The sequence below is a fragment of the Zosterops lateralis genome (assembly GCF_965231275.1).
Source record: "Zosterops lateralis genome assembly, chromosome: 1".
NCBI classification, from domain to species: Eukaryota; Metazoa; Chordata; class Aves; order Passeriformes; family Zosteropidae; genus Zosterops; species Zosterops lateralis.
In genome coordinates, this window is record NC_139762.1 from 132,559,180 (window position 1) to 132,586,236 (window position 27,057).

The 27,057-nt window shown below is 36.0% G+C and overlaps 1 protein-coding gene across 8 annotated transcripts in view; it reads right to left on the bottom strand.

Annotated features, from left to right (window-relative positions):
• The window catches only part of UBR5 (ubiquitin protein ligase E3 component n-recognin 5), an 84,438-nt gene that overhangs the window by 22,417 nt on the left and 34,964 nt on the right, over nucleotides 1–27,057 (bottom strand). For 5 of the 8 annotated variants that reach the window (XM_083854693.1, XM_083854688.1, XM_083854687.1 and 2 more), the window contains 20 exons: nucleotides 24,497–24,613; nucleotides 24,307–24,417; nucleotides 23,425–23,579; nucleotides 21,429–21,546; nucleotides 20,441–20,625; nucleotides 19,607–19,716; nucleotides 17,874–17,986; nucleotides 11,095–11,238; nucleotides 10,886–10,997; nucleotides 10,535–10,689; nucleotides 9,501–9,698; nucleotides 8,171–8,381; nucleotides 7,502–7,546; nucleotides 4,294–4,420; nucleotides 3,224–3,375; nucleotides 2,734–2,829; nucleotides 2,197–2,320; nucleotides 1,779–1,876; nucleotides 903–1,051; nucleotides 410–501 (listed from right to left, as the gene is read on the bottom strand). In XM_083854693.1, the coding sequence (XP_083710819.1) occupies nucleotides 410–501; nucleotides 903–1,051; nucleotides 1,779–1,876; nucleotides 2,197–2,320; nucleotides 2,734–2,829; nucleotides 3,224–3,375; nucleotides 4,294–4,420; nucleotides 7,502–7,546; nucleotides 8,171–8,381; nucleotides 9,501–9,698; nucleotides 10,535–10,689; nucleotides 10,886–10,997; nucleotides 11,095–11,238; nucleotides 17,874–17,986; nucleotides 19,607–19,716; nucleotides 20,441–20,625; nucleotides 21,429–21,546; nucleotides 23,425–23,579; nucleotides 24,307–24,417; nucleotides 24,497–24,613 (2,612 nt within the window). The remainder of the gene's footprint in view (nucleotides 1–409; nucleotides 502–902; nucleotides 1,052–1,778; nucleotides 1,877–2,196; nucleotides 2,321–2,733; nucleotides 2,830–3,223; nucleotides 3,376–4,293; nucleotides 4,421–7,501; nucleotides 7,547–8,170; nucleotides 8,382–9,500; nucleotides 9,699–10,534; nucleotides 10,690–10,885; nucleotides 10,998–11,094; nucleotides 11,239–17,873; nucleotides 17,987–19,606; nucleotides 19,717–20,440; nucleotides 20,626–21,428; nucleotides 21,547–23,424; nucleotides 23,580–24,306; nucleotides 24,418–24,496; nucleotides 24,614–27,057) is intronic. The other 3 variants (XM_083854692.1, XM_083854690.1, XM_083854691.1) reach the window with 2 other exon arrangements.

Genomic DNA, 27,057 nt, shown 5'->3' on the forward strand with positions numbered 1-27,057 from the left:
TGCTCGCTTTTCCCTTTGTTAGAGTTGATTTTTAAAAGATGAATATCCTATATTTCTTTCCAAAAATTCTCAAGAGTGATCTGTCATTAGGATTCATAAAACTCTGAGGGGCACCCAAAACAAAAACACAGTACTATTTAGATATAATATTCTCACAATATTATGCACTTTGAAAATTATTCATTTACTCTAAATACTACAAAGTGGAAAGTACAAAATTGCTTCAGGTTACTCTTTCAATTCTGACATATTAAATAAACCTTATAGAGTAAACAAAAAACTATTTCATTAATCTTCTGTTCTCTATGTTTAGAACACTTCAAACAATGGAAAACTTTATTAAGTATCAGTAAACAAAGGAAATCACAAACTACTGATTTAATTATACGAAATAGAACAGAATACTTACTTGCAGTCATGTCCTTTGTGACAGACCCTTGCACATTCTGTACAACAACAAAGTGATTCCAAGAGGCCACATGTTCGGCATTCAAATATATCCTAAAAAAAAGGGAAAAAATATTATGCATAGTTTTTTCCTTACACTATTTCAGGTTATACTAAAACTGCACTTGTTTAAATTGATGCCTTAACTTAAAAGTAAATCAGTTCTAGAAAGTGAAACTTAGCTGTTAAGTTAGTCAGTGTTTTCAAAGAGCCACATCCATCAAAATTCTTGCCAAAGTTAGCCAGAGGGGAAAAGCCACACCCAGTAACAACCATGTTGTGAGGAACACAGTCAGCTTTGAGACTGCACAGCAGTTTGGGAAGCAGTAACTACACCAGACTTAAAAGTTACAGTAATTTAAACAATGCAATTAATAATTTAAAAATCAGGTTAGTAGACTAACACAAGGCATGGCTGAAACACCTTCCTATCTGCTTTTAAAAAAACCGCTTACTTGGTTAATATGTTCTGCACCAGTCCAGGTGAAACTGCATGTATCATTACAGCACAAAACATACAATGGAGAATCATCTGGATTTGTACCAGAAGGACAAACCATTCCCATAAACACATCATCTTCTTTTTCACTGGAAGTTGCTTCAGCTAAAATAATAGAATAACAGTGTTAAAAACAACACTCCCCCCAAAAAACCCACCAAAAGAATCCATTCTTGGCAGACTCTTGCCATTACAAAATCTCATACAGCATTAGAAGTTCGAAGAAAACTTGTTATAGCTTTTTGAGAAAACTTTCTGCTTGTCACATTATTTCTTATAGAAGCCACTACAAATTCCTGACTGAAAAGCACAATCTCTTCTCCAGTTTTAAATTCACTAATATTTTAATCAATTCAATAAATCACCATTTTGAAGGATTATGGAACATATTCTTAAAAGGAGTACTTTTGTCCCACACAAAGTCCTACAGAACTGTGGCGTGACAAGGTCTAATGTGCTTAAGTTTTTCCCTAAATTCAATTTCATATATTTCTCCTAAAAAATTAAATACCAACATTAAAAGAGAGTCACAAAGTATTTGTTTGTAAAGAAGTCTTTTCAGGCACAGGATCTAGCTTGGCATATCACTGTATCATATCAGATTTTTTCAATTTCAAAATTGGTGGGCCACATCAATAAAGACTATAAAGAACACAAAAGCAATAATATTCATAGAAATCTACAGCAATATACAAACTGCAAAAGAGAAAGATACTCCGTAATAGCAAAATTTCCAAAACATGCAGCAATCTACAGCATTAGTAATGACTCTGTAGACATGCCAAAGTTTAGAAGGAAAACAGACATTAACAATAACTAAAAACTGTTGTACCTTTAGCAATTTTCTGTGCAGTTTCTAGAATTGTAATTGCAGCAGGATATGCCCGGCCACTAACTGCTGACATAAATGGTGTCATGCCTCTTGCATCCCTAGACAAGAAACCCCAACAGACAAGTTAAAACACTGATTTTTTTTCATTAAAACAGGACACATAGGATGCAAATATATGAAAACTTAGCACCATTGATCTCGTGCAAACAGAAAAACCAGAGTGAATAAACACTCTTGTTTATTTTACCTCTCTGAAACAGACATACTTTTTAAGGATGGCAGGGCACAACGCAGCTGTGTTCTAAAATTCTCAATTTTAACTAACCTTACATAACCTTTTTAAAAAGGCTTCTATGTAATTGATTTAAGGTAATATAACGTTACAAACAATAGTGAGAACTCATATGAAAATCCTTACTTAGCTGACAGCAGTTCTCGAAGATAAGGCTGTAGAACAACACTATCACACAGCAATTTGAGTATGAAATGAGCATTTGCCTTCCGATCCTTTGATTCCACTACAGAGGGTTCTGTGGAAGGACCTGTAATAAGAAAAAAATATTGCAGACAAACAGTTTTTCGTCAAAAAATTACTACCTGCTAAAAGCAAGTAATTCACTGGGGTGAATAATTGGTAACCACTATTCAGTGGTTTCAGCAATACTTCACTGAAGTACTGTAAACCTAAATTCCAAATTATATTTGAAATATGGAGGGTAATCCCAATTTCATGCTAATTGCCATAGTTTTACATATTTGTCGCTCTCCATATGTATTTTTACATAAAACATACTGTGGTGTTTCATTTACTTTCTGTACACTTGAGAAACTCTGCTTCAATCCAATCTTCATCTGATAAGAGGCATTTTCATATGCAGAAAGTCTGTGCAAGCAAAGACAGCTTTTGAGACAACTTTTGTTCTAAAGCATAATCAAATAAGCAGGATGTCCTCACCTGGTATTGTGGAGGTGCTGGGTCCTTGGCCGGTGCCAGTCGCTGCTGTGGTAAGAGATCCCACAGCGGGGGCCAGGATAAAATCAATGTCACCATCTTTCAGTAAACAGAACAGCAGGATGTATATCAATACATAAAAACATCCCTAACAACATGCTCTTGCTGCAATGTCTAACACACTGCAGGTTTTCTGTATTTAACTGGTAATCTTTCCCATGAACGGCCACATTCCTAGGTCCGTAATGTAACTCTGCATTACAAAGCAGACTTCCCAGCAGTTTGACACCAGCATCAAAAAGACACATACTGGATTTAAAAACAGCTGTCAAGTCTTCAGTAAACTCTTGAAGTTATCTCAATGAATACTTGCTACCTCAATGGTATTAGATAGATTTCAGCATGAGACTAAAGTGAATTATTATTCACCTTAAAAGCCACTGGTTCTTTATCAGATCTTCTACCATCTAATGTGATATATGGGCAGACTTACCTGGATCCATTGCAGGAGGGTCTGGGACCCAGCTGGGAGGAGCTATTGGTGGAGAAACTGGGTCCTGGTGATCACTTGATGAAGCACCAGCTTCATGTCTGCCCAATCCAGCAGCTCTCAAGGATCTTCTCATCATTTCCCTTAATCTCAAACTAAATACAAAACCAAGGCAGAAATATTCTCATTTTCATTTCAAATTGGAGCATATTTACGAAAAAAATCACACAGAAAAAGGAAACCAAACTCCTCTTATCACCATTTCATTTCAGCATAAATAGGAATGAGCCAAGAGGTATTTTTCATTACTTTTTGATGGACTAGAATGTTTTAGCCTTGGAAGAGGAGTCACTAAGCAATGCTTCAAGTCAGATCTGAGGCCAGAACACATCCCTACGCACCACAGCACTACCTCTTGCAAGCAGCAGCTGATGGGCATTTTTACTGCTATTTGACATTTCTTTTAACCCAAGCTTATTGCCAGGAGTGTTAAGCTTTTGCAAGTATTTGCTCTTGTTGCTTCTGATTTTTAAAATCTAACTACAAGAAGAGGTCAATGAAAGGATAAAATATGAGTCTTGATAGAATTTCTTTTTAATGACTGCTTAGAATAAAATGAATCAACTTAAATTTTTCCCCAGTGGTGTTATGTTGGTGTCAGTATTATTCATCTGCTTAAGTGACCATCTCCCTCAGGAATTCTGTTAAAAAGCCTGGACACCATCACAGTAGTTCTGTGACACTTAATACTTCTTGGTAAAGAACACTAGAGCTTATCCTCAAATTCCCTCTCCCCACAAGGAGGAACATTTTCACTTTACAATTGACAGACAAAGGATCAAACCCAGAAAACAGGATTAGTTTAGAAATATCCCATCATTAGTTCTCACACAAAGAAGGGTTCAAAAAACCACTAGAGCTCTAGTTTGGTGCTTAAAGAAGTGAAATCCAGTTTTAAGCTAGCAACAGAGGCCCATTCTTAAACTAGACTGAAGGAAAGAATTAATAACAAAATGGTAGTTAATACAGAAATTAGCATACAGAAAACAAGAAGAAAGCATTACTCAGTTTACCTCCTGCTGCTTGATGATCCTGCCCTATTTCCTGGACCATTACTTGACACAACAGAGATTGCATTTGCAATAGCTTCCACAGCCGAGAGCCTTTCAGCAAACGTGTTCCTTTCTGAGCGCTCTGCTTCTGAAAAATTAAGAAAAGCGTCAGTGCTAAAATTTTACTTGGGAAAATTTTAAGAAAGGAGTATAAAATATAGAATGTCACTACTCTTTTTTATTTTTTTTAACATTTATATAGACGGACTAGGTTCCTAAACCAATTTTTATTTTGGATGAGTTTAACAACGATTCTGTACAAGCTTTCAGTATCATCAACAGACAAGGTCCTATCATGTAGCCAATTCCAGACACTTGCTGGGTCAAGGCTTCAAAAAACAAACAAAAAAACCCAAAACTAATTAAACATAAACAAAAAATAACAAGGAAGGGAAAAAAACCACACAAAACAAACAAACAAATAAAACCACCAAAACAACCAACACCAAAACACCAGAGCAGGAGAACAAGAAAACAAACCACACTTCATAATGAGCATCCATGAACAATGCAAATGTGTGGATTTGTAATATACACACTCTAGGTATGAACATGCGTAGGAGAACTGCATTTGGAGTATAAGAAGACAGTACAATCAGTTTACATCAGAAAGAACTAGCATTTCTTCTAACATCTACAACTCTAAGCACCTTAACACCTACAGGTTCTAGCCATAATGATGACCAAATTTCGTCAAGTGAGATACAGAATATTAAAGCGAGATACAGAACATTATTTATAAAAAACCAAATTTTTGGTACAAACTAGATGGAAAATGAGTATTTCTGAATAAAGAAAAGTATTTCCTTAAAGTGACTCTGATTGTTCTTTCAGGACATGTCTCAAAGTTGCAACGGCTCCTGCTCACTTCCCATTCAAAGGCTTTTCAAACTGAGAGTCACTGTTCTCTGCACACTTATTTTCACCAGTGACAGTATAAAGGCCTGGACAGTTCCCTTTCTTTCCTCTCTCTCTCTCTTTTTTTTTTTTTTTTTTTTTAAAGGGGAAAGTACTATTAATACCTTTCATTCCAAGAATGAAAGAATGAAGTAATGTGACAGTGTGTGTCAGCTGTTACAGTAAGTTTATTCTTTAAATATTTCTCTTTACTCATCACTACCCTAAGTAGAAGAGATCCTAGGTTTTGCTTGTTCACAAGCATGTGCAGGTTTCTTCTACCCAAAGCAGACAACTATTAAACTGTTAGCAGTGAGAGAATACTACTCTTGTGTCCCTAGCTACAAGTTGATTTGAGCAGTCAATGAATTGCCATTGTATTTGTGCTGTACTCCTTTCTCAGACCCACTAGCTCTCATAACTCATGACCCATCACTTCTGGAACCCTCACACAATGGGTCAGAGCTCTTGAGAGTGATCTCTCAACCAAGACAACTATTCTCTGCACCTGTTCTGGAGAAAGTAATCTGTAACTGAATTTTCACCGTTCCACGTAAAAAGTTGGCATTTGTTTTTGGAGAACCATTAATTGTACATGCTTTGGGGTCTAATAGGTGATTTGCTCTTCTATTGTCTAATGAAATCTCCAGGCAAAAACCCTCAGTTTTCATGTGTTCAGTGATGTTAGCTGAAACTTAGTATCAACTTTTTAATGATTTCACATGCTTTGGACATTTCTTTTAGACATGCTTTTCCCAAGATCCCTTCTATCGGCAAGACTAGGGAGATGTCGATTCACAGAAACAGAGCAGCCTTCCCCCAGCTTTGCAGGTCTGGGACCACTTCTCCTGCAATTTATGTATCATTTATCCAACACTTCAGGAGCTATAGCAAAACTAAGCACAGGATGTGAGAGAGAAGAGGAGGAGGGAAAAAACCAGCTTATTCCTGTCCTCAGTATTTCCTTTCTGGCACTTGAGAAATCTGTATGAACAAGGGTTAAGAGTCTCAAGCAGGTACTTGTTGGAGAGTGGCCCTATGTTCTGAAATTGTTAAGAAACATCATATCCGTGTCTGGAATTGAAGCCTTTACTTCTAAATCAAACTTCTTTTACAGTTTAAGAGACGACCATGACACAGACAGTAACATAAGTCACCACTACCCTCCCGATGATAAACAGAAAATAAGTTTATCCTAACATCCATCACTAACAGTTACAGTGGAAGCTAAATGTGACCTGAATCTAAAGATATGAATCTCCTTCAAGGACAAGTTTTATGAGGGAAAAAGAGAGAGGCAGAGGAGTGTTACAAGTCTATCAGGTTTATGTTTTTCACTTTTCACAAAGTTAAATTACACCCAAATGAAGTTATCGAAAAAAATGTCAAGGTTGCAAAGACAAGCACTCAAATTACGAAAAGCCAGGTTAAATTTGCCTATGCATCCTTATTTCAGCTTCCTTGTGTGCTTATAGTAACACAATCTTCAGTTACACAGTTAGGTATTGTTTGTTTATTTTGGGTTGAGTTTTTTGTTTTGGATTGTTTTGTCAGCCCACCTCCCTGCACCCAGCAACAAGACCCCTGCCTCAATCAGTGCACAGGATGGACGACACACTAAAGATGAAGGTCTGTACAGAGAGCAGGCTCTTTATGCCTTGTTTGCTACAACATTAGGGACGGGTGTAGCAAGGCACCCACAGCTTGGGAAGAAGAAGGGCAAACACTGTACTGTGCTTAATGCCACTGAGCATCACTTTGGAAAACTGGAACCTATTTCTGCCACATCTATCAACACACAGAACTTTGTGAAACAAGTTTTTACACACAATTGTGATACATTTTACTCATTTCTGGACACCTAAAAGGTGCCTGACTCACAGAAATAATTAACATTCACAGCACAACTAAAACTATGATTAATCCACTTCTAGAATTCAGTGTTTTGAAGTAACACCTACTCAAAATCAGGCCCTAGGCTTCGCAAACAGAACACTCAAAATTAGGTAATAGCTTTGAATACAGAAAAGCTTCAAACTGTAACAAAACTCCAAGCAAGAGATGAGAAAGCTGCACATTACCCCCATTTCATAAATAGGGATATGAGGAACAATTAGGGGCTATAAATGACTAAAATTCAATGACAGCACCATACAAAAATCCCACAAGGAAGTTCATTTGTTATTCAGTGCAGGGTTTGTATGGTGTGCAAGAATAAGGAATGGGGCCACACACTGACTGATGAGGATAAAAAGAAATATTGAATAGCTACCCATTCGGTGAGCACCGTCCATCTTGTGCACTGAATGAGGTAGTCCTGTGGAAAAAATAGTATGACGGTGTAATTAAAGACCATTTCACAATGCATACCCGTGTACAGCACATGGGGAAACTTAATACTGCCATTCCCTAATTTTTGAGTGCTTGACTTAGCAACCTTGTTCTGTTAACATGTTTTTTACATAACAGTATTTAACAGACATTTTAAATGGTGTCAGTAACTGGCATTAATAGGTCGTTCTTCCACATTTCTTAATACCCATCAATGACATAGCATTTCTAACTGAAGGTATTAATATATACTAGAACACTTCAAAATTATTAAATACTGTTTCTCATAAATTTTACTAATGATATAAAGGGGATACTAGTGATACAAAGGTAGAAAAACACTTTTTCATCTAAAATTAACATGTGAATGTCAAAAGTTTTTACAATCAATAAAGAAGTGCTCTTAATTACTGAATTCTTATAAAATTCTCATAAAACCTTATGAGAGTTGTAAAAATGTTGTCTCAGCACCTTTGAAAGGCCTGGGCAAACTTTAGGTGCTAAATTTTAATATACCCATATATGAAGAATGCAGCCTTTATTTCCTATTTTCTTGAAAATGCATGAAAAGATTACTTCCAACTTATTTTCATTATATTGTTGAGCTCACCCTCTTCCTCTTTTGTTTCCTTGTTGCTGGTTGGAAAGCATACAGACACACAGGCATGCAGAATATTACGGTTTCCATCACATCTGTGGCCAAGGAACGTCTGCAGCACTTGGGGATTCTGATCCAAGACAACTGCTTGTTCAAGATTCATCAGGTATTGTCTGCAAGCCTCATAGTCACATCGAAGAATGTGCTGCATCAATGTTTGTTTCTGTACTCAAAAGAATAAAGTATTTTAGAAATGTAAAGCACAAAAGGTAGCTATAAGCTCCATAAATACTTCCAATTTTCTTCTAATTTTGAAATTAATAGGAAGGCCTTAATCTCCAACACTGTCTGGAAGTTAGCACAGGAGCTGTTCAGAATATGCATCATCTCAGTTATAGCACTGTTAAAAACAGTTGTGTGCATTCAGGCACAGACAAGCAAAAGGAACAGAGCAGCAGAAGCCATCAGGCTCACAAAAGCATTCCTTTGGCTTCACAGTTGGATTCTTAAGATTTATTACTTTCGTTTTATAGCTCCATGTAATGTGGGAAAAGTGATACAAGTGAAAAAGCCTAAGGATATACGTGAATGAGTTTTAACCTAGTTCTTTTTTAAAAAGTGATTTATGTGCTGAGAAATGAATGATTAGAAGCTGTTGAAGGTCTGGGAGGTTCACCCCATATATAACCAGTTTTTCTGTGATGATGGAATACTACTTTACTGTGAAATCAATCTCAGTCTAACAGGTACACGGAGCCTCTGGGTGGCAGCAGAACACACAGCAGAGCTAACAAATTACTGACAGGATTTTACAAATATGACATATAAGTTCACAGCAGAACTACTCATACAACATCACTGATGAGGACAGAACTCTACAGATGATTCAAGTGAAAAAACCTTCACTTTCTTCTCCTAGTTTTCTAGTGCATGCTCCAAATAGATAATTAAAAAAAAATTGCATTCTCAGGGATCCAACCAGAACAAGTTGCTGGATCTCTGAGTAAAACTGCACCCATGAGACAAATGAAATTGCACAGGATTAGTAGATATAAAAAATAACCATTTCAAAATCAATGCCTAAAAAATCCTTGCTAATTAAAAGCCTGATACAGAAGTCATCCACTCTGCAAAATGAGTCTTTCATTTTACTGGGAAATTTGTTGGTGTTTTCATGTTTCTAAGAGATTTTCAGTTGAAATTAGCTTCTTTCAAATAGTGAAAATACAAATCAGTATCTAAACATGAAGCTGCTTTAAGCATAACTTTATAAAAGCAAGAGAAAAAAAAAAAAAAAAAAAAAAAAAAAGCATGTAATATGGTAGCAGAGAAAGTATTTTACCTCAACAGCCATAATGATAATAGCAGCTTTCTTTTTGATGGTCGAGTTAGCAGGAAGATTTGTTAAGGAATGAACACCCATTCCAAGACTACTAATAGGTGGAAGATCAAGCCAGTCAGGGTCTCGTATCCCACCCATACAATCTTTTGCCATTGGATAGATTGTACCATTTCCATCTCTAAGAATAATAGGAGATTCCTACATTTGGGGAAAAAAAAGTTTCATTATTAAGTCTCCACAATTTATCAATATTATCCTTCCCAAAAGGTCCGGTTCTTGACTGCCAAAATTTACAAGTTTAGTAAAGATTCTCATTTATGTCATTGAGTCCTATCATTAAAAGTGGTGCAACATAAGATAAGAAATTCCCTTTTGCAAATGCCCGAAATGTGCTTATCGTAATACGTATTACTAAAAGTATCTTCCTTATACATTCATTAACTAACATTATCAGTGAAAGAAATTGTACCTATACTTTTAGCTTACTTAAATACTCCAAATGAAGTTAAATATATTGAAATGAAACATTCAAATTGAATTCTTTTGCAAAAAATATTTCCTTTGATTATCCTTAACCAAGTATACCACGTTTGTGGAAGACTTGCACAAAACCTCAGTCATTTTTAGTGAAGCTGTACTTTCAGTCGATTACAGAATAATTCTTTTGATAATATTTCCATTTATTCTCATGAGTGGATTTCTATCTGACCCAGTTCCAAAATATAGCTAGATCACACTCCAAAATGCAGCTACATAACAATTTGATACTAATCCAAGAACCATTCTGTCACCTTTTTCCTCCCTTTGTTAGATTCAAGGTATAATGTAAGTAAAATGTGCTTAGGTACGTTGATTGCTATTCCCCTTGTGCCATCAAAATATTAAAGGTAGCAGCAAGTTTTTCATAATCTGTTTGAAAAACTATTTCTTTTCCAGACTTCGGAAAAGTCTTACAGAAGGCTGTACCATCTCATTCAAAGATAACAGAAGTGAAGTGCACTGAGGTTAAATGATTAAGACATAAAACCACAAACCTGTCCAGCTGTAAAAATAGCAACACTTCTCTCATTCTGACCCAGGAATGCAATGCTGCTAGTAGGGAAATTATTTTCCTGTTCAGCCTTTCCTGTGGCAAGGTCAAATATGCAGTATCGAACCCAGTTCCCAGTTTTCAGAACAGCATGCACTCCTTCAAAGATACATGAAGAAAAAAGTTAATGTGTTTTATGGATGGTATCCGGTCTAACTAAAGCACTTTCAAGAAATTACTGATATCAATGGAAGCACCTGTTGATGTCATTTTGAAAGCAGGTGTTTTTCACTTGGATGGGAGACAGGTAATAAAGGAACCAACAGATTTGGACTTGTGGGGTAAGTCTACTCACCTTTTGAATCTACATTTACTGCTAGGATCTCTGTTTTTTCAGGAATACACAGCTTTTTGGGTGTTCTTTGAAAACAGTCAGGAACTTTTGGGGTTCCGCCAGTTTTTACCACCTGAAAACAGATGTAAAATTTTAACCTGCAGTTAAGCACACATAGTGCTGCCACTTTAAAATACTGATTGTTTACTTCATATTTCACAAACACATACCTGCAGTTCATCTATTCTGAGCAGCCTACAGTCTTGGAGGAGAGAAGAAGGATCAGGATCGGAATTAGAACTGCTCTGACAGTTTGCATTATTGGAGGTGCCTGGAAATTTCACAGCAACATACGCACCATCCACTTTTAGCACCTACAGGAAGAACACATGAGAGTTTTACCAAAAGGCTGAACAGAAACTGATTTGCTTCAAAATAAACTACACCTTTTTCAGGAAGAAGAAAAAATTTACAATATCTAGTGATAAAATTGTATAGCTTTTGGTCATTAGCCTTGTCATTTTGCTAAAATCACTGAAATTTGAAAACCTTGTATTTCCTAACGACTTCATAAGCATCCTGAACCATATCAAAGGTCCCTCCATTTAAATTTCCTACATCCAACAGGAGCCAACATCAACTGACTAGAAATGCTCCTACTGGTACTTCCCTGGTCTCTCCAACTTCCATCTCCTGGAAACAGCAGGACAACTTCATGTTTAATAGCCTGGATAGACTTTTCTCTTATTAATTTGTGCAGTCACTTTTGGAAATAAACACTATTCTTGTGGCAACGAATTCCAAACATTAACCAACAATTCAACAACAACAAAGTCTACACTGAGCTTCCTTCTTTAAGTCTCCATTAGCTCTTATACTACAAGATAAAGGAAAAAGCTTTTTTTGGCCCCACTTGAAAATCTTCTGTGCTCTTTCCTCAACAGGACTGTACACAGTGGAAAAAAGACTTGTTAGTATATGGGTCTAGTACTTGTTCTATACACTCAATGATGAAGTTCTCCACTCAGTCCCTTAGGACTGAAGGATACAGTCAAGTGTATCCACATGTTCTTCAAAGGTGTGTGTGTCTGTCCTTCCCTGGCTCCCCAAGGAAACAGAAGCCATTCAACCCTACACTGACAAGGGCATTTCTAAGACCATAAGCCCCTTTAGAGTTGCCGCCATGCATATCTAATCGGAACTGTCAAAACAGGCTTCCTTGATGCAGGAAATTCTTGTGCTATCACCAAACAGAAAGGCCCTTTGAATTTCCAGCTGAGACCGTAGTTTTCTCAATTAAAACAAAGCTAAGGCAGAAGGGGGTAGAGAAAGAAGAGACAATGTTTTAATTATGAGCAGAAATAAGAATTCTGTATGCTCTCAATCTTGATCAATTCTAGATAGAAGCAACCATCAGTCTTTAAGAAGCCCTAATTTCTCAACAGTTTCTACACAGAAAGTGTTTAACAAACAAAGGTCTAGATGTAACCAATCTTATCTAAAAGGTCTCCAACAATAAAAATGTCAAAGTTTCAAGATACTGTATATAAGAAACATCCAGGCACTTTCACTTTTTCTCCCAATTTCTCTAGCTAAGTGCAGCCTACCAAGTGCACTAGAGAAAATGATATATTGACAAACCTTAAAGCATTAGCAGACAAAGATTTTTGTAACAAAGATTACTCTGAGTAGTACAGCAGTTGCTCTCTACATGCCTAAACTTCACTCTAGAAGCAGTATTCCAAGTTCTAGTAGTAGAGCGTCACTGATAGCTGTAAGACTATTACCCAAAAATTTCAAAATCCAGACATAGTCAAAAGATTCACAAACATTAAGCATCATCTGAACTATACAAAGAAAGATTTCTATTGAGATTGGCAAGAGATTTCTCTAGATGAAAACCATGGTTTAGTAAAAAAAGTTTGTTCCATGTACATTTAGATGTTTCCAAGATAATCAGACTGATTTATAAGCCTGTAATCACATGCCAGTGGTTCAATCAGAGCTCCTAGTCAAACATGGAGAATCTTTTTCTTTTTTCTTAAATTACTAAATGTTGCTACAAGAACTTTATAAACTTGGGCTGCTTTCTGATGGAAGCGCACTTAAAGAAAAGGTACAATTCCCCAAATTTTAACATATCCTATCACCATAATGAAAAGGTTTTTACTGCATGCTTCCTGGCTTCTCTTAGTGTTATCAACTACATCATTTCCCATTTATATCACTTCTGAGGCATTCAAAGAAATGATGACAGGTTTTAAGTGCTGGAATTCTTATGGTATCCACATGACAAATCTTTTTTCTTTCCCATTCTTGAGGAAAATCATGTATCTTTAAAAACTGGAAAATACGCTTATTAAGACTTTGCTAAGAAGATAATCACCTCTTCAAACTAAAATCAGCTTTTTAATTAAAGTTACTACTACAGCTGTTTATTGTTATATAGAAAGAAAATGAAACTATCCCTTGATGTAGTGAGCAATGAGCTTGAGTGAAGCATTTGATAGCAACTGTACATAGAAAGCTCCAAATTAAAGATGTGGCATAATGAGCCAGCATCAAACAAGATAAATATGTAATATAAACACTCCTCTTTAATTGAATTTATGTAAGTCTGGGATAATTGAAAAACTCATTACAAAAATAAAATGCAAAAACTTAAAGGATTGAGATGCTTTAGCTTGCAGAACTATGTACTGCTGATACTGCTAACACAAGTTTCACCAACTAGAAACAAGCATTTTACACAGCTACATATAAAATATGTGCCCTACTAGGACTTAATTAAGAGGATGAACTGAATGAAGAAAGCAAGCAACAAAAGAGAGAACTAAAGAATTTTTTCTGAAAAGCAGAATACCTTTTTAGTGCATTTTCAACAACAAGATAACAACACCTGGTCTTTTTAATGGAATAAAAAAATTATTTGAGAAACTAAAAGAACAACACAGTTGTTAACTCCTTTATCTTTACTATCAACCCATTTCCACAGTCCCTAACACCAGAATGCCACTGGAAATCATTGAATCTTTCCCTCTCCAGAATCACCACATTCTTCCTCAAAACACAGCAGCAGAAAAACGGGGAAATTTTTTTTTTTTTTTTTTACTTTTCCTATGCAATTTTCTCCTATAATCCTGTAATTTTCCTATCCAATCTTCTTTTTTAAGTGGAAGAAATTTTAACATCATGGAAAAGGCTTCTCTCTCTACCCCAAAGATAGAATGAACACCTTTAAAGAAATACTGACATAATTTTAAAAACACTCAACTTTGAAAGACTACAAACAGATTCCTAATAGAGACTGAGTAACTCTTCTAGGGCAAGATCCATTCTGAGCTTTTTTCAATTTATCCTTCTCATTGGAAGGCTTCAATCTCAGACAGGAATCAAAGGTAAAAGAACCAAGTTCAGGTGACTAACTGAAATAATGCAATACAAAGTAAGAACCAACTACTCAATCTGAATTTATGTTTTACAGAATTCCTAGGACCTGATAGGCTTTCTGGGTGTAGGGACTGCAAAACTGGTAATACACAGGATTCTCACCTGGTTGAGGATAACTTTGATGACCAGAAGCAGTTTGGGGAGGCCTTGGACATTACCAATGGAAAGCCTCAGACCAAAACGAATCGCAGCTGCCAAAGAAGAAAAAGGCAGCTCCAACCCAGGTTCCCCATCCCTCTGTTCTAGCAGTGGTTTCAGACACCATTTAAGCCATTTCAGAAGAGATCCAGAAGCTAATGTGGTTAAGTAGAATATCCCAAAGTGCATCAGATCAACAGAAAAAAGCTTTTATCCCTCTAATACCAGTGAGTAGTAACAAAGCCTTGTATCAGTCCATATCTTTTCTCAACAACACTAAAAGAACACTCCATCAGACTTCTCACCAACACAGACAAGAGATGGGACAAGTGCCAGGCTAATTCAATCCATCAGTCTTCCATTAGGTAGATAATCCTGGAATGATTACATCTTCCATTCAGTGACAGACTTGGAGGAATAAAGGCTTAATTTTATTCCAAGGCATGAAGGATTTCAATTGAAATGAGACTGGAAGGTAATAAATTCCAAGGAGCAAGGAGATGACTAACTACAAGAATGTATCTAGCAGACATTCTTAAGTTCTCTCAAGACCACTCCACTGTAAGAACTTTGCACACTCATCACACTCTCTGGTCATTCACTGCTTTGGCATCAGCTGAAATCCACACTTACAAAGCAGTGTGTAAAATCTACTGGTATCAGAATGATCACAAACACTCATCTTGGACGCAATAGTCAGGTGAGAGCTGCTACATTGTCACCTAAGTGCCCAGAGAGACACAAGTACTTTAGAAGTCAACACCTTCTACCTTCCCACTATTCAACAGAACACAGCAGGGGTCGTGCAAGGATTTTAAACAAACATTTTTTAGAGACACCAGGAAGCTGCTGCATACATCCAAAAGCATGGGGACACAAACAAAATCATTTCAGGAATGCAGGGTGCACATTAGTAAATCTGAACCCCTTCCTTTCCTATCTCTAAATTCCATCTCCTGAAGACTAAGTGAAATTTTTTCTTTTTGTGTAAAGCAAAGTATTATATAAATATTTTTAAAAGGTGGCAAACATTTTGACAGAAGCTCATGGCTACCACATATTATTCATTTTATTTTAAAGACTATGAATGTTCACACTTCCAGACGCTCTTGCAGGTAAAAGGACAAAAATAATTGCTTTATTCCTCTTACTCCTTCAAATCTGAATCATTACATAAAGCAACATTTTTTACCCTCAGAAATCAATCAGTTTAGTGCAGTTCATATTGTGCTCAAAAAATTTCCACCAAATTATCAGTGTGTATTTCTCAAAGATGCCCAAGTATTCACGTGCTCCACAACCATGTATTTTACTGGGTGAAAGCACTTTGAGAGAAGCTAAGTGTTGCTCCATTGACACCACACTTTGTAACATCAAGTTCTTAAAACTCAAAGAAGTTTCAAAGCCTTTCCACTTTTCTGAAACACCAAGGCTAACATGTTCCCAGGTTACACTGCAATAGTATATTCTCATGCAAGATGCTCATGCCACTGAAGCCACCCATAACAATACATCAAACGTGTGACTTTTCAGACTGTCAGTCAGAAGGCCATGGAAGACCAAATTAATGTATATCTGGGTGGACTGTAAAAAGGTAGAACTTCTTAACTCATGAAGTCCTAAGAGCCCAAACCCATCTAATTATGTTTTTGCAGTCTGAACCTCTGTACACGCACATTCAAAAATTACTATGGATACAACAGTCAGATTATTCAGAATTCAAAACCTCTTTGTACTTAATTCAGCTCACAACAAGCTCAATTACAAACATTACTGTTCCAGAAAGAACAATGTTATGCTGGAGTCTGTAGGAGAAAACTGCCAAGGGTAAGTCTTCTGCAGACTAAGGTGCCTCTGGTTTTTCTTCATCACAGTCACACAACTGATCCAAATTACAAACAGAACATATAACAAGGCTTAAACTTTTTTATTGCCTTGTAATAAACTACATTTCTGACTTTTACCTGGACACCACCAAGCAAAAAATAATTATGATTTTGTCTGCTGAATTCTACCTAAAATATTACAAAAAGCTCTAAAGATAAAGTATTACAAAACCATACAAGGAAAAACATGAATGGCAGTATACATCACTGGAGAAGGACAGCATGCTTTATGAAGGAAAACAAGCATTTTTGCCATAAACAACTGATCTAGAATAGACTCAGCACTCTGTTCAGAAGACATGCTACTAACTGATTTAAGCACTCCAGTGAAAATATAAACATAAATATTCAAGCTCTTTTATACTGATTATAGTAGTTCTTGATGCAATGCATAGACAGCTTTGCAACTGTATACAGAAATAGCAGAACAGTCTCTGTACTGAAAATCTTAGGATCTAAAACAAGAAGGACAGATAAGGGCAAGAGGGATTTTTCCCAAATACGGTATAAGAGGAGAACAATGATTTCAGCAACTTCAACTAGATCTCAAAATCTTATTTACAGAAATTGAAGTGTTACAATGAACTAAGTTGCTCCATATTCCCTTCTGCAGAAATGACCTAAACTTGATAATGAAAATTCATTGTGAGCCTGCTCCTTTCAAAGATACTCCTTGAGGCAAATCTTACACTGCCACACAAGTAAATTCATTAGGGATGCAAGTAAAACAATTCTTGCTAACTTCAGCTGCCTTCTGTTGGACAGTTATTGATCCTCTTCTGATAACATTTTTTTAAATCTTCTATGAATCAAGCAGAAAGCAACTCTATCTTTTCCTCTTGAGGAAAATCTTATTTGCTTTCTCACTGCTTAAATTTTGAAAAGCATACCAGAGAACTGTCTAGAGGACCTAATCCCTCCTAACATCACACAACAGTGCCAAAGAAAAAAAGGGACTGTTTTCCTCTATATGGCCCTTGAGTCAGAGCAAAGGTTTTATTAGAGAAGAAATGAAAACATTACAAGGATTAAACAAAAGGATTTGCTGGAGTAATGAATCAAATAACTTTATGATCATATTAATGAAGCATGTAATTTCTAACAAAAACGTTTTTGTTCTTTGGTTGCCAGAACATGAGATTCACCCTAATATTCTACCTATGTGTATGTAGAAGTCAGTCACAACAGATGGAATCCTTCACAATCTCATTGGACATGTGGGAGTTATTGCTCAAGACAACAAAATAATATTTTGGATAAAACCACATCTGTTTTTCGTAATATTGTGGTTCAACTTAAAATACCAGAAGTTTTTGAGATTTATCAGGTTTTACTCACAAGACACCTGCTCCATTATTATCACTATGTTATGGACAAATATAAACACAGCTAAAGTCATACTCATCAGAAACACTCTCAAGCATCCCTGAAAGTATGAATTTTTTAAACAGTCAGCTTATCTAATCTAAAAGAAAAACCATTTTTTCCCCCTCCCCAAAAACAGTGGGAGAGTGTATTTTAGATTTTAGACAAACCTTGCCAACAGGAACATTCTTAACATCTTCCACAAACACAACTTCCCTCAGAGACCACTGTTCTTCATTCACTTTCTCCTCCTCTTTTGGGGCAGGAGTAGATCGTCGTCGCTCTGAGACAAAAAAGTTATTACCAAAAAGAAAGACTTGACATCCTTAATCAAAGCATCAAAAATGCAATATTCAGTAAACACTAAACCTTTCCCCCAAAAAGATTATCAGCAGTAGTCAAATGCAGAAATTAACAAGAGGTTAACAAGAATACCACTTTAAGAGTCAGAGCCACCTAACAAGTATCATGTCACTTTCATATTTTTCTATGGATTTGGAACTAATGAAGCCTACATAATAAGCAAAGTAAATTTTAAAGATATTTAAGAAAAGTAATTAGACTACAAAGTTTTTTTAAAATTTAAATAATACAGTTACTAAAACACAAAAAATTAAAATAAATTTAAAAATTAAAAAAGGAATAAGCCCTGTTTTGGCAGGGCTCACATGCTCGAGCTGAGTGTAAAATGGCTGACACTGTGAGACCATTCAATCACCCCTGATACACTCCTTTAAATCAACCTTACAAAAAGTCTGTTTGCCTACCACATATGGATTACTTGGTAAACTTCTAGAAGAATAGCAAATGAGGCAGAAAATAGCTATTTGGGCTAATGGCTATTTCAATACAGTTAGATTTGCTGCAGACTTTATCTGAACAGCAGTTGTAGTACAACTCTCACTGTACACTCAGAATCAAATCTAAATACATAACATGGCTAAATTAACACTGTCAAGAACTTTTAATCTTCCAAGTTGAGTATATAGTGTAAATAATACTATGAATATATTTAAAGTAAGAAGTGAAGAACTTCTAAGCTAATTGCAGAGTTAACTTCAAACACTAGTTCAAAAGCCCAGGCAAAGATGAAGTCAGTGGAAAATTACAGCTGAATGAACTGCAAAAGAAATCAATAGTAAAAGACTTCCAGTAAAATTAGTGAGTATTGTAGATCTGAGCAGATGAGATTCTCAGTCACTGCACAAGGCCATTTGAGTCTTTAGGTCAATGCTTCTTGAAATTGCAGTTTGTGAACAATTAGAAAAGAAAGCTGCAGAGAGAAGACTTCTACAAATGATGGCATTGTGATTACATTTTATAAATTTATGTGTTTAAATTGAGAGGAAAAAAAAAAGCTTAAGGATGCACACAAATTTGGATGTCACCTTTCAAGTTTTTAAGCTTAACTTGTACCATGACACTTCCCTGACTGCTTTTATATGTTAGTAAAGAATGTCTCATTTTAGACATTTTCTGTAAGAAATACAAACTACTGCTTTCTACATTGACTCTCAACTACAAAGCAAGCTTAATCTTTAAATAAGTTTTCCAAAACAACTTCAACTTCTGGGGTGCAAAGAAACTCATTATCACATTGCAATTAAAAATAAATTTATCTTCAGAATTTCCTCTTGATCACCTTGTGAAAGATACTTTTGATTCTGAGAACTGTTACGCTTGTGCAGATACCCCTTACATCAAGGAGTCACTGCTTATACATTTATTTAACACTGACAATTCACAGATTATTCAAAGTCTATTGCAAAAGCCTTTATCTATACTGCAGTACAGACTGAAAGATCAAAGGATTCTGGAATTAGTACAGAATCACTGTTGAACTGCCTTTTATGGAAACATCTATACAGTTATTAAAGTTTACTCTGAGGTACACATTACTTACTATATGGCATGGATGCACTGCTTGCTATTGAAGATGCATCACTACAAGTGGAAGCTGGGGATGGTGGAGGACCCATCTCAGTTTTCACTGGTTCCTGTTTGCTTTCAGGTCTAGAATAAAAGTTAAGACTTAGAATGGATAAAGAAAAAGTGCAATCTTTTCTGTGACAATGGACAAAGCAACAGTGTATCCCAGCATTGCTCCTTTAATAATACCATACAGAAGTAACTCCACACTTGATGAGGAGATGAATCTTGGTTGGGGATGGTGCAATGCTGCTTAATCAGGGATTAGCTTTTTAACATTAACTGAGCATAGATACACTATTACAGAAAATAAACATGATGAGCTTCATTTGAGGAAACAGTAACCTGAAAATCCAGGTTACATTTCAAGCTTTACTTGAAATTATTTAAATCTGTTTTAAGAAACATTTAAATGGCAACTGTCAACCCATAATTTTTTTTTTTAAACTATGGAGGGGCTGAAACAGATCTTTTAAATTTCATGAAGAGCCAGGAAACAGCTGGTTCCATTTTCAGCTATTAAAATATAAAATCTTGGAAACTCTATGAAACACTGTAGGCATGCCTTCATTTAATACTCCTCTTGCATTTCACATGTATATACTGCTTTCACACAAGTGAGACACCTGTCCTGCAGTGAGCATTTCTGCACATCTAGCCAAGTTTACAAGAAACCTAGTACCTTATAAAGAAGGCAAAATTTTCAAAATTATAAAAATCTGACCTTCCTTTCCCATTATTACTCCCCAGTTCAAGAGAGTGTAAAGTGAAGAGTCTGTGTGTACACACACATGTTCTCCACACTTACTTTGCCTCTGTAGTTTTGCTGGCTTTCTCCATGTTCTTCAAGCTCTCAGGGGACCGAAGCTGAAATCGACAGCTGTCATTCATGTTCCAAACAGATTCCATTAGCACACCAACTTTAGGAATTCCAGCACTGATTGAAAAAGCAACTGCTCCAGCATGATAGAGGGGGTTATTTCTTAAACACACCTACAGATAGAAATTTATTTCTATGAGAAAAATGAATTCTACTGAGGGAAATCATACATACATTATTTTATTAGTGGCATATGTACTACTCAAAATAGAAAACTTAGAGAAACAGGTGAAGAGGAAAGTCAGCATTATGTACAGAAAAAGAAGCTGTTGTGAAATTCAAAGCTGAAAGCAACAGCTTTAGCTGTGAAACTGTTTAACATATAATATTTAGATGCTCAACCACAAAAGGAACAAATAATTCAATAACAGAGACTCATCACAGTGTCAGTTAGAATGGTTTTGGAATCAAAAGAAGTGTGCTCCTTGGGAAAAAGCTACTTTGTCTCATATTAGTTCTAGTACTAATACAAAAAAAAAAAATCCTCTATACCAGTTATTAGCCTTTTTGGCAAAAGCTTCAAACTAGAAGTCTATCACACTGCATAAATAAATCAAACCCAAACATTAATACTGCAGGCATTTAAATACCTAATTATTTACAAAATTATGTGTTCTATTGGTAATTGTATTTCTATACTTACTATCTCTCAAAATATGGAATCAGTAGGTAAGTTAAAACTACTTTGCATGAGTAGAGCTTGTTGTTCTGTGCAGCAAGAGTCATCCTCATAGAACAGTAACAATACTAACAGGACACAGCCATTTACAGCCATATAATTCAAACATACTATTTTAATTTCACATTATTGCTATCACTTTTGTGCTAATTAATTTTGTTGTGTTTTTTTTTTAAGAGCACATTGTAAACTCATCCTATAGCACAGTAAAGTGTCACTGGTGACAAATGTACTTGCCTGGGTTCCAACAGTTATGTTTGGCATAGAGGAGATACCAGCACTAGACTTGGGCTTTTTATTTTTTGCTCTGGCCTTTTCCAGCATTTTCTTCCTTTGGCTGAAAGGAACTACACCCCTGTGGAAAAAATGCATGTTATTTTCAAAAGGCTGTGAAAGAAAAGCTTGTTCAGAACTTTTAACAGCTTATTCCTCCCGCTTAATGTAATCATGAGCAAGCATTCAAGTGTGTGTGCCATCTTCTCCAAAATCATAAAGCACTGCAGAAATGTCATCTTATTCCATATGTACCCCCACTTCCCAAATTCATCCTGACTACCCCAATTTATATGGAGGAGGAGGAAGAGGCAGAGCACATGACTTATTTCACTGCCAAATGGCTTTCCTTCCAGTCTGCAGTGCTGCAAACCCTCTGTCACAAGTGGTATACTCCAGTCACAGCTTTCAAGATGCAGACTGCCTCTTTGAACTTGAAGATATCTTTCCCACAACTAGTGATGATTTCCAGAATTTGCAATCTTTGGGGAACACGATTTTTGTTTAAATTCTAAAAGCCTCACTTTCTCTCTGGGTAAACGGCTGGAGGAGTCTGGGGCTCTTATGACTTCTACTCCAAGAAGGGGAAAAAAACACACTTCTTCCGTAATTGGATCCACTCTGTTTAGTTGAAAATCATGCCTGCATACATAGTCAAGCATGCTTATTATTTTGTTGCTTCATGATTTAGTCAATGGCTTATGCAGTTAAAAGCTTTGATTCAAGAAGCTCCTTCATGTTAAGTAAAACATAGAAAGCATCAGTCCTGTGAAATAGTGGAAATTGAAATCCTGTCTCATGAACTACAGATCACTGTAACAAAGGGTCTCAAGAGTAAGAGAAGTTTCTGTCTGCATCAATCCGGTAACATAAAATCACCACAGCTGACAGTCAACCAGAAAAAGACATTACATCATAAATTGCTTTCAAAAGACTACATGTAAATGCTTATAAGTATTTTTGTATTTTTCACCAATTATTCCAGTAAATATGGATGGTTCTAACAGCAAAGTATCTCCAATGCTATGGCTTAGCAGTTTCTGTACAAAGAGTAATTAATGTGTGTCATGTCATAATGAAAGAGCCAAGAACCAGTTTATAAGTCTAGCTACAAGTCTACTGAAGTATTTTCCAGAGTTAATAGAATTTAATGAGGAAGATGTTTTATAGAATTAATTTTCAATGCTCTCTTCAATTTCCAGCTCATTATCAAGTATTTAACTCATCCATGCTTCAAAGCCACTTGAACTTTAGGCATGATATATAATGACTCCTGATATACCCAAAAATAATGCACACCGACAATGCATTAGTATTACTCAATGAATTCACTTAAACTAGAAACTCATTTCAGAGCCCTTTTGGAAGCATTACTTTTGTGGGTTTGTTTTTTGCTTTGTTTTGTTCGGGCTTTTTCATTATAGGTTTCTTAATCATGAAGTTATTAGTTAAAACATTTTAACTAACATTTAATAATTCATGTTTGAAAGGGTTATATTTTAACAACAAACTCCAGAGGGAGCATTTAATGTTACTTCCCCCTTTAAGATTTAGACTACAAACTAACAGACCAAATCTTCTAAGACAGCCAGACAGAGGAACATTGACCTCATATGTGGGTAAGTTTGTCCCATATATATAATCTGAAAAAGACCTAAAAGGCACAGAGAAGATTATTCTCTGATCCTGTATAGTACTGCTATATCTGAATGCTAAAGCATTTGCACACATCTCCTAAAATAACATCTTATTCTGTTAAAGATGTCATAATTGGATCCAAAAGCTTTAGGTATTAAAAGAAAGAGAACAAATATATTTTATAAAGGGAACCTAAGATCAAGTGCGGATTTACCAAACTCAGAACAATGGTGGTTCAGTAGTTTTGCAACACTTCTCAGAGCCAGAGACATGAAGACATCCAGAGCATCCACTGTTGTACACAAACACAGTATTTACTTACCACCAATACAAGTTGTTCTCTAGCTGAGCACACGTGTAAAGGGCACAACAATGTAAAGAAACAATCCGTTCTCCCTGAAGCTCTGAGTATGTCTGGGCAGTGTGTTCTAATTTAGAGGCTACGGAGCTTAAAGTTTCATCTACCCATGTAGCAACCTAAAGTGAGAAGGAAAGAAAGGAACAGAGAAGGTAGAGGAAAAAAAGAAGAAAAGTTGCACATCAGTTGCATCTTTAATGTAGTATTTACTGGTTTTGAAAGGGGAGAAAAAAAATACATCACAACACAAAGGAACAATTCTACCCTTTGGAAATTTATCCCCTACCATTTTTTCTTTCCCCAAAAGAGAGCTTTCCAGAATTGTTTTCCCCTCCATTTCCAGTCCTCAACCTTAACAAAAAAGGTTGGGGGACAAAAAAGGAGAAACCTGTCATAAAGTATATGGATGTGTTGGAGTCTACCAAATCAGTTTCAAGTTCACTCTAACTGGGCTGAAAAGCATACTCACCTAACTTATGTTTTACATCACTGCAAGCTTCAGTGTCCCTAATTGTTCTACTAAATCTCTACAGAACATTAACAAGCTTCTCTGTTTTCAAACCAGAGTCAGTTTCTACTGTAACAGCAAAAAGCTGAGTGTTTCAGATAATCAGGTAAACCAGGTATCTTTTCACTGTTTCAGCTCTAAATCTGACAGATATCTTTTTAAAAAACTATTTACATTTCTAAAAAACACCAGATGTGGAGGAAAAGAAAGGAATGAGCAAATGAATTAAGTACTTTCTAGTGCAGATGAAACTGAAGAAATAACTTCTCCATAATATACTGCAAGCAATTGAAAAAACCCAGCCTTGTCAAATTCAGCAACCAGCAAACATTTCATACCTTGTTATTTTCCGTGGCAACAGTTGCTCTAATACTATTTGCAGACAGGAGGACAATCTTTTCATTGGTTAACCCCAAGAACGTGGCTCGTGGATGATGTAGCGAAGGATTCTTTAGAAACAAAAAGGTCTTTTAGATATTCAAAGCATACAAATAATTGGGAAGGGGAATACTGAAAGCTATCCAGTACCTGTGCATTTCTGTAAGGCTCTGATTCACTCCACTTCCATTGATAGAGTTCCCCTTTACTGCTAACAGCCACGAGCTCCGAATATAGAGCTCCAATAGAAATAAACTTTGTTCCATCCTACAAACACAGAAATACAAAGTCTAAGACAATGATATTATAAATGCATCAATAAAAACATATAAATGCAAAAAAAATGGAATTGGTTTTTTTCAGAGCATTCATGAATGTTGAACCTGAAAATAAAGATATAGCCAGATTGTCTCACAATCAGCATGCCCCCACACACAAAACATCATTGTTTCTGATGAAGTGAGGGAAGAAAGAAAGATATTATTTCTCTGAATTTCAGCAATAGCATATACATGGCAATTAACTTGGACAGTTTATTAAGAGCTTACATGGTGCTTTAAAAACACAACACTGCTCATAAAAATTAGAGATGAGATGCAACATTGAAAAAAAAGTTGCTGTTTGAAATTAACAAAAAAAGCAACATAATTCTACTATTCCACTGCTAAGTATAATCACGAAGATATCTTCCACGCTACCCAAGAAATCAATTATCAAATTCACTGTTTCATCAGTTAAATAATTCTTATCTTTCACTTCTGAAAGTATGTAACTGCAAACAATGTCAAGTTTTAAAAAACCAGTATGTTATGTCTCAATAATGCATCATTATAACCTGACATGCTGGAAAAGTTTTTAACTATTGGTTATTCCTTTTGCCCTTTTCTCCTTAACATTTTATGAAAACTCATCTAGTATCTTTCTACTACTTACGTAGCATCACTTCGTTCATCTGCTTCATGCTGTACCTACAGAGACCTCATAGGTCCGATTTCCTCCCTCTTAGATTGGGTTTTGTATCAATGTTGCTGCAACTATGCAATGTTACAACCCCGCTTTTGGTAAATTCCTGTTCCTCCTTGCATTGAATTGGATCTCAAACTTTTGAGTGATTTGAGAATTTGAGTGATTTTACAAAACATTAAATTCTGTTTACTGAGAAACACTTGTAATGTTTTATTGCTCCTCAGCAAGTGCAGCTATAGGACGAACATGTTCTTTCTTAAGTTCCTTACTCCTAATAACTCAAATTTTTCTCCCGCTTACAGCTTCACAAAAAATGCAAAAAAAAAAAAACCAGCCCAACTTAAACTAGCACAAAATCAAATGCTGTCTTCTACAGCTACAGATCTGAAAGAGAGGTACATGATATCTAAGTCTTCTCTGCCGTGGTTATCTCCTAAATCATTATCTTTAACTGACTCTCATATTACAATACACCACATTTAAGTACTTCAGCCATCTAAGGGGAAACTGAACTCAGTAATCCATTTAAAAAGTTCCACTATCCAGTACATTTATCTGTTCTCTAAATTAGGAGACTTTTTGACACAGAAATTTAGAAGTGGAAACATTTTTAGTTTCATAAGTCTGGATTTACACTACTTTTTTTACTGTTTTCATGCCCAGAAGTGTGCATTCCAAAAGGTGTGAGTGGGTCCTTAAGTGACACAGGATTCATTCAGTACACCTCTTACCAAATGCTCACCAGTATTTTGGGAAAAAGAAAAGCAGCAGGAGGAAAGGACAGAAGCAATCATAAGCGAATCTCTTTTATACCCTGATAAGAGTCTCTAGAGTTAGTTAAATCATTAGCAAACTATTTTGTTCTGGAGGGCATCTACCAACACAGCACAGAAGGAACACGAATACTAATCCACATCATGATTATTAATACACATCATGGCATAAACATGGCACATTCTGAGAAAGAACTCTCATCAGAACCTACTATAGTCTAATGAGATGCATCTCTACTTCATCAGCATAGATGAATCTCTAGAAGTTAGCTGGCCCAATGCCTCAGAGTTAAGTATGGAAAGCAATTAATTTTTGCTCCAAGACACTCTCATTTTGTCTTTTCATCTTGCTAACACATCTTTTAAAAACAAACAGCTTTGTACCAGAAGCTGAATATTAGAGAGACCTGCCAATCAAATTTTTTCTCTCCCTTCCATCAAAATATTAGCAGTTGTGACCTAAGTGCTTCAGGAGCAATGCTACATTCACCTGCAGAGGCCCATTCAACCAAAGATGATGAACACAACAGCTCTGCTTCTGTAAATCTGAGACTTGCGTTGAACTACAAATTCTGATTTCAGACCAGAGAAAGTAACACACTTGAAGATGATGCAGACTACTGACAAAATCTTAGTATCTCAATAGCTAAACAGAACTTACCTACTTGAAAAAACTGAAGGCTTAGGTTGCACCTAAATTACAGTCAAGCAGGGAAAAACCAGCCATACTTGCCATTACTACACTACAGATACACATGGCTCTGATACACATGGCAAGTGTAGACTGATAGTACTACAGTGTAACAATATTTGAAGTATCAGAAGAACGCACTCATAGATTTGGATTCCTGAGCAGGTGATGACATTTATTTGGTGGAGAAAACTCAGTACCTGAGCAACATGTCTATACACCGTCAGCCTCAGATTGCTGATGAAACTGATGCATTTGGGAGCACTATTAGCTTTCCAAAA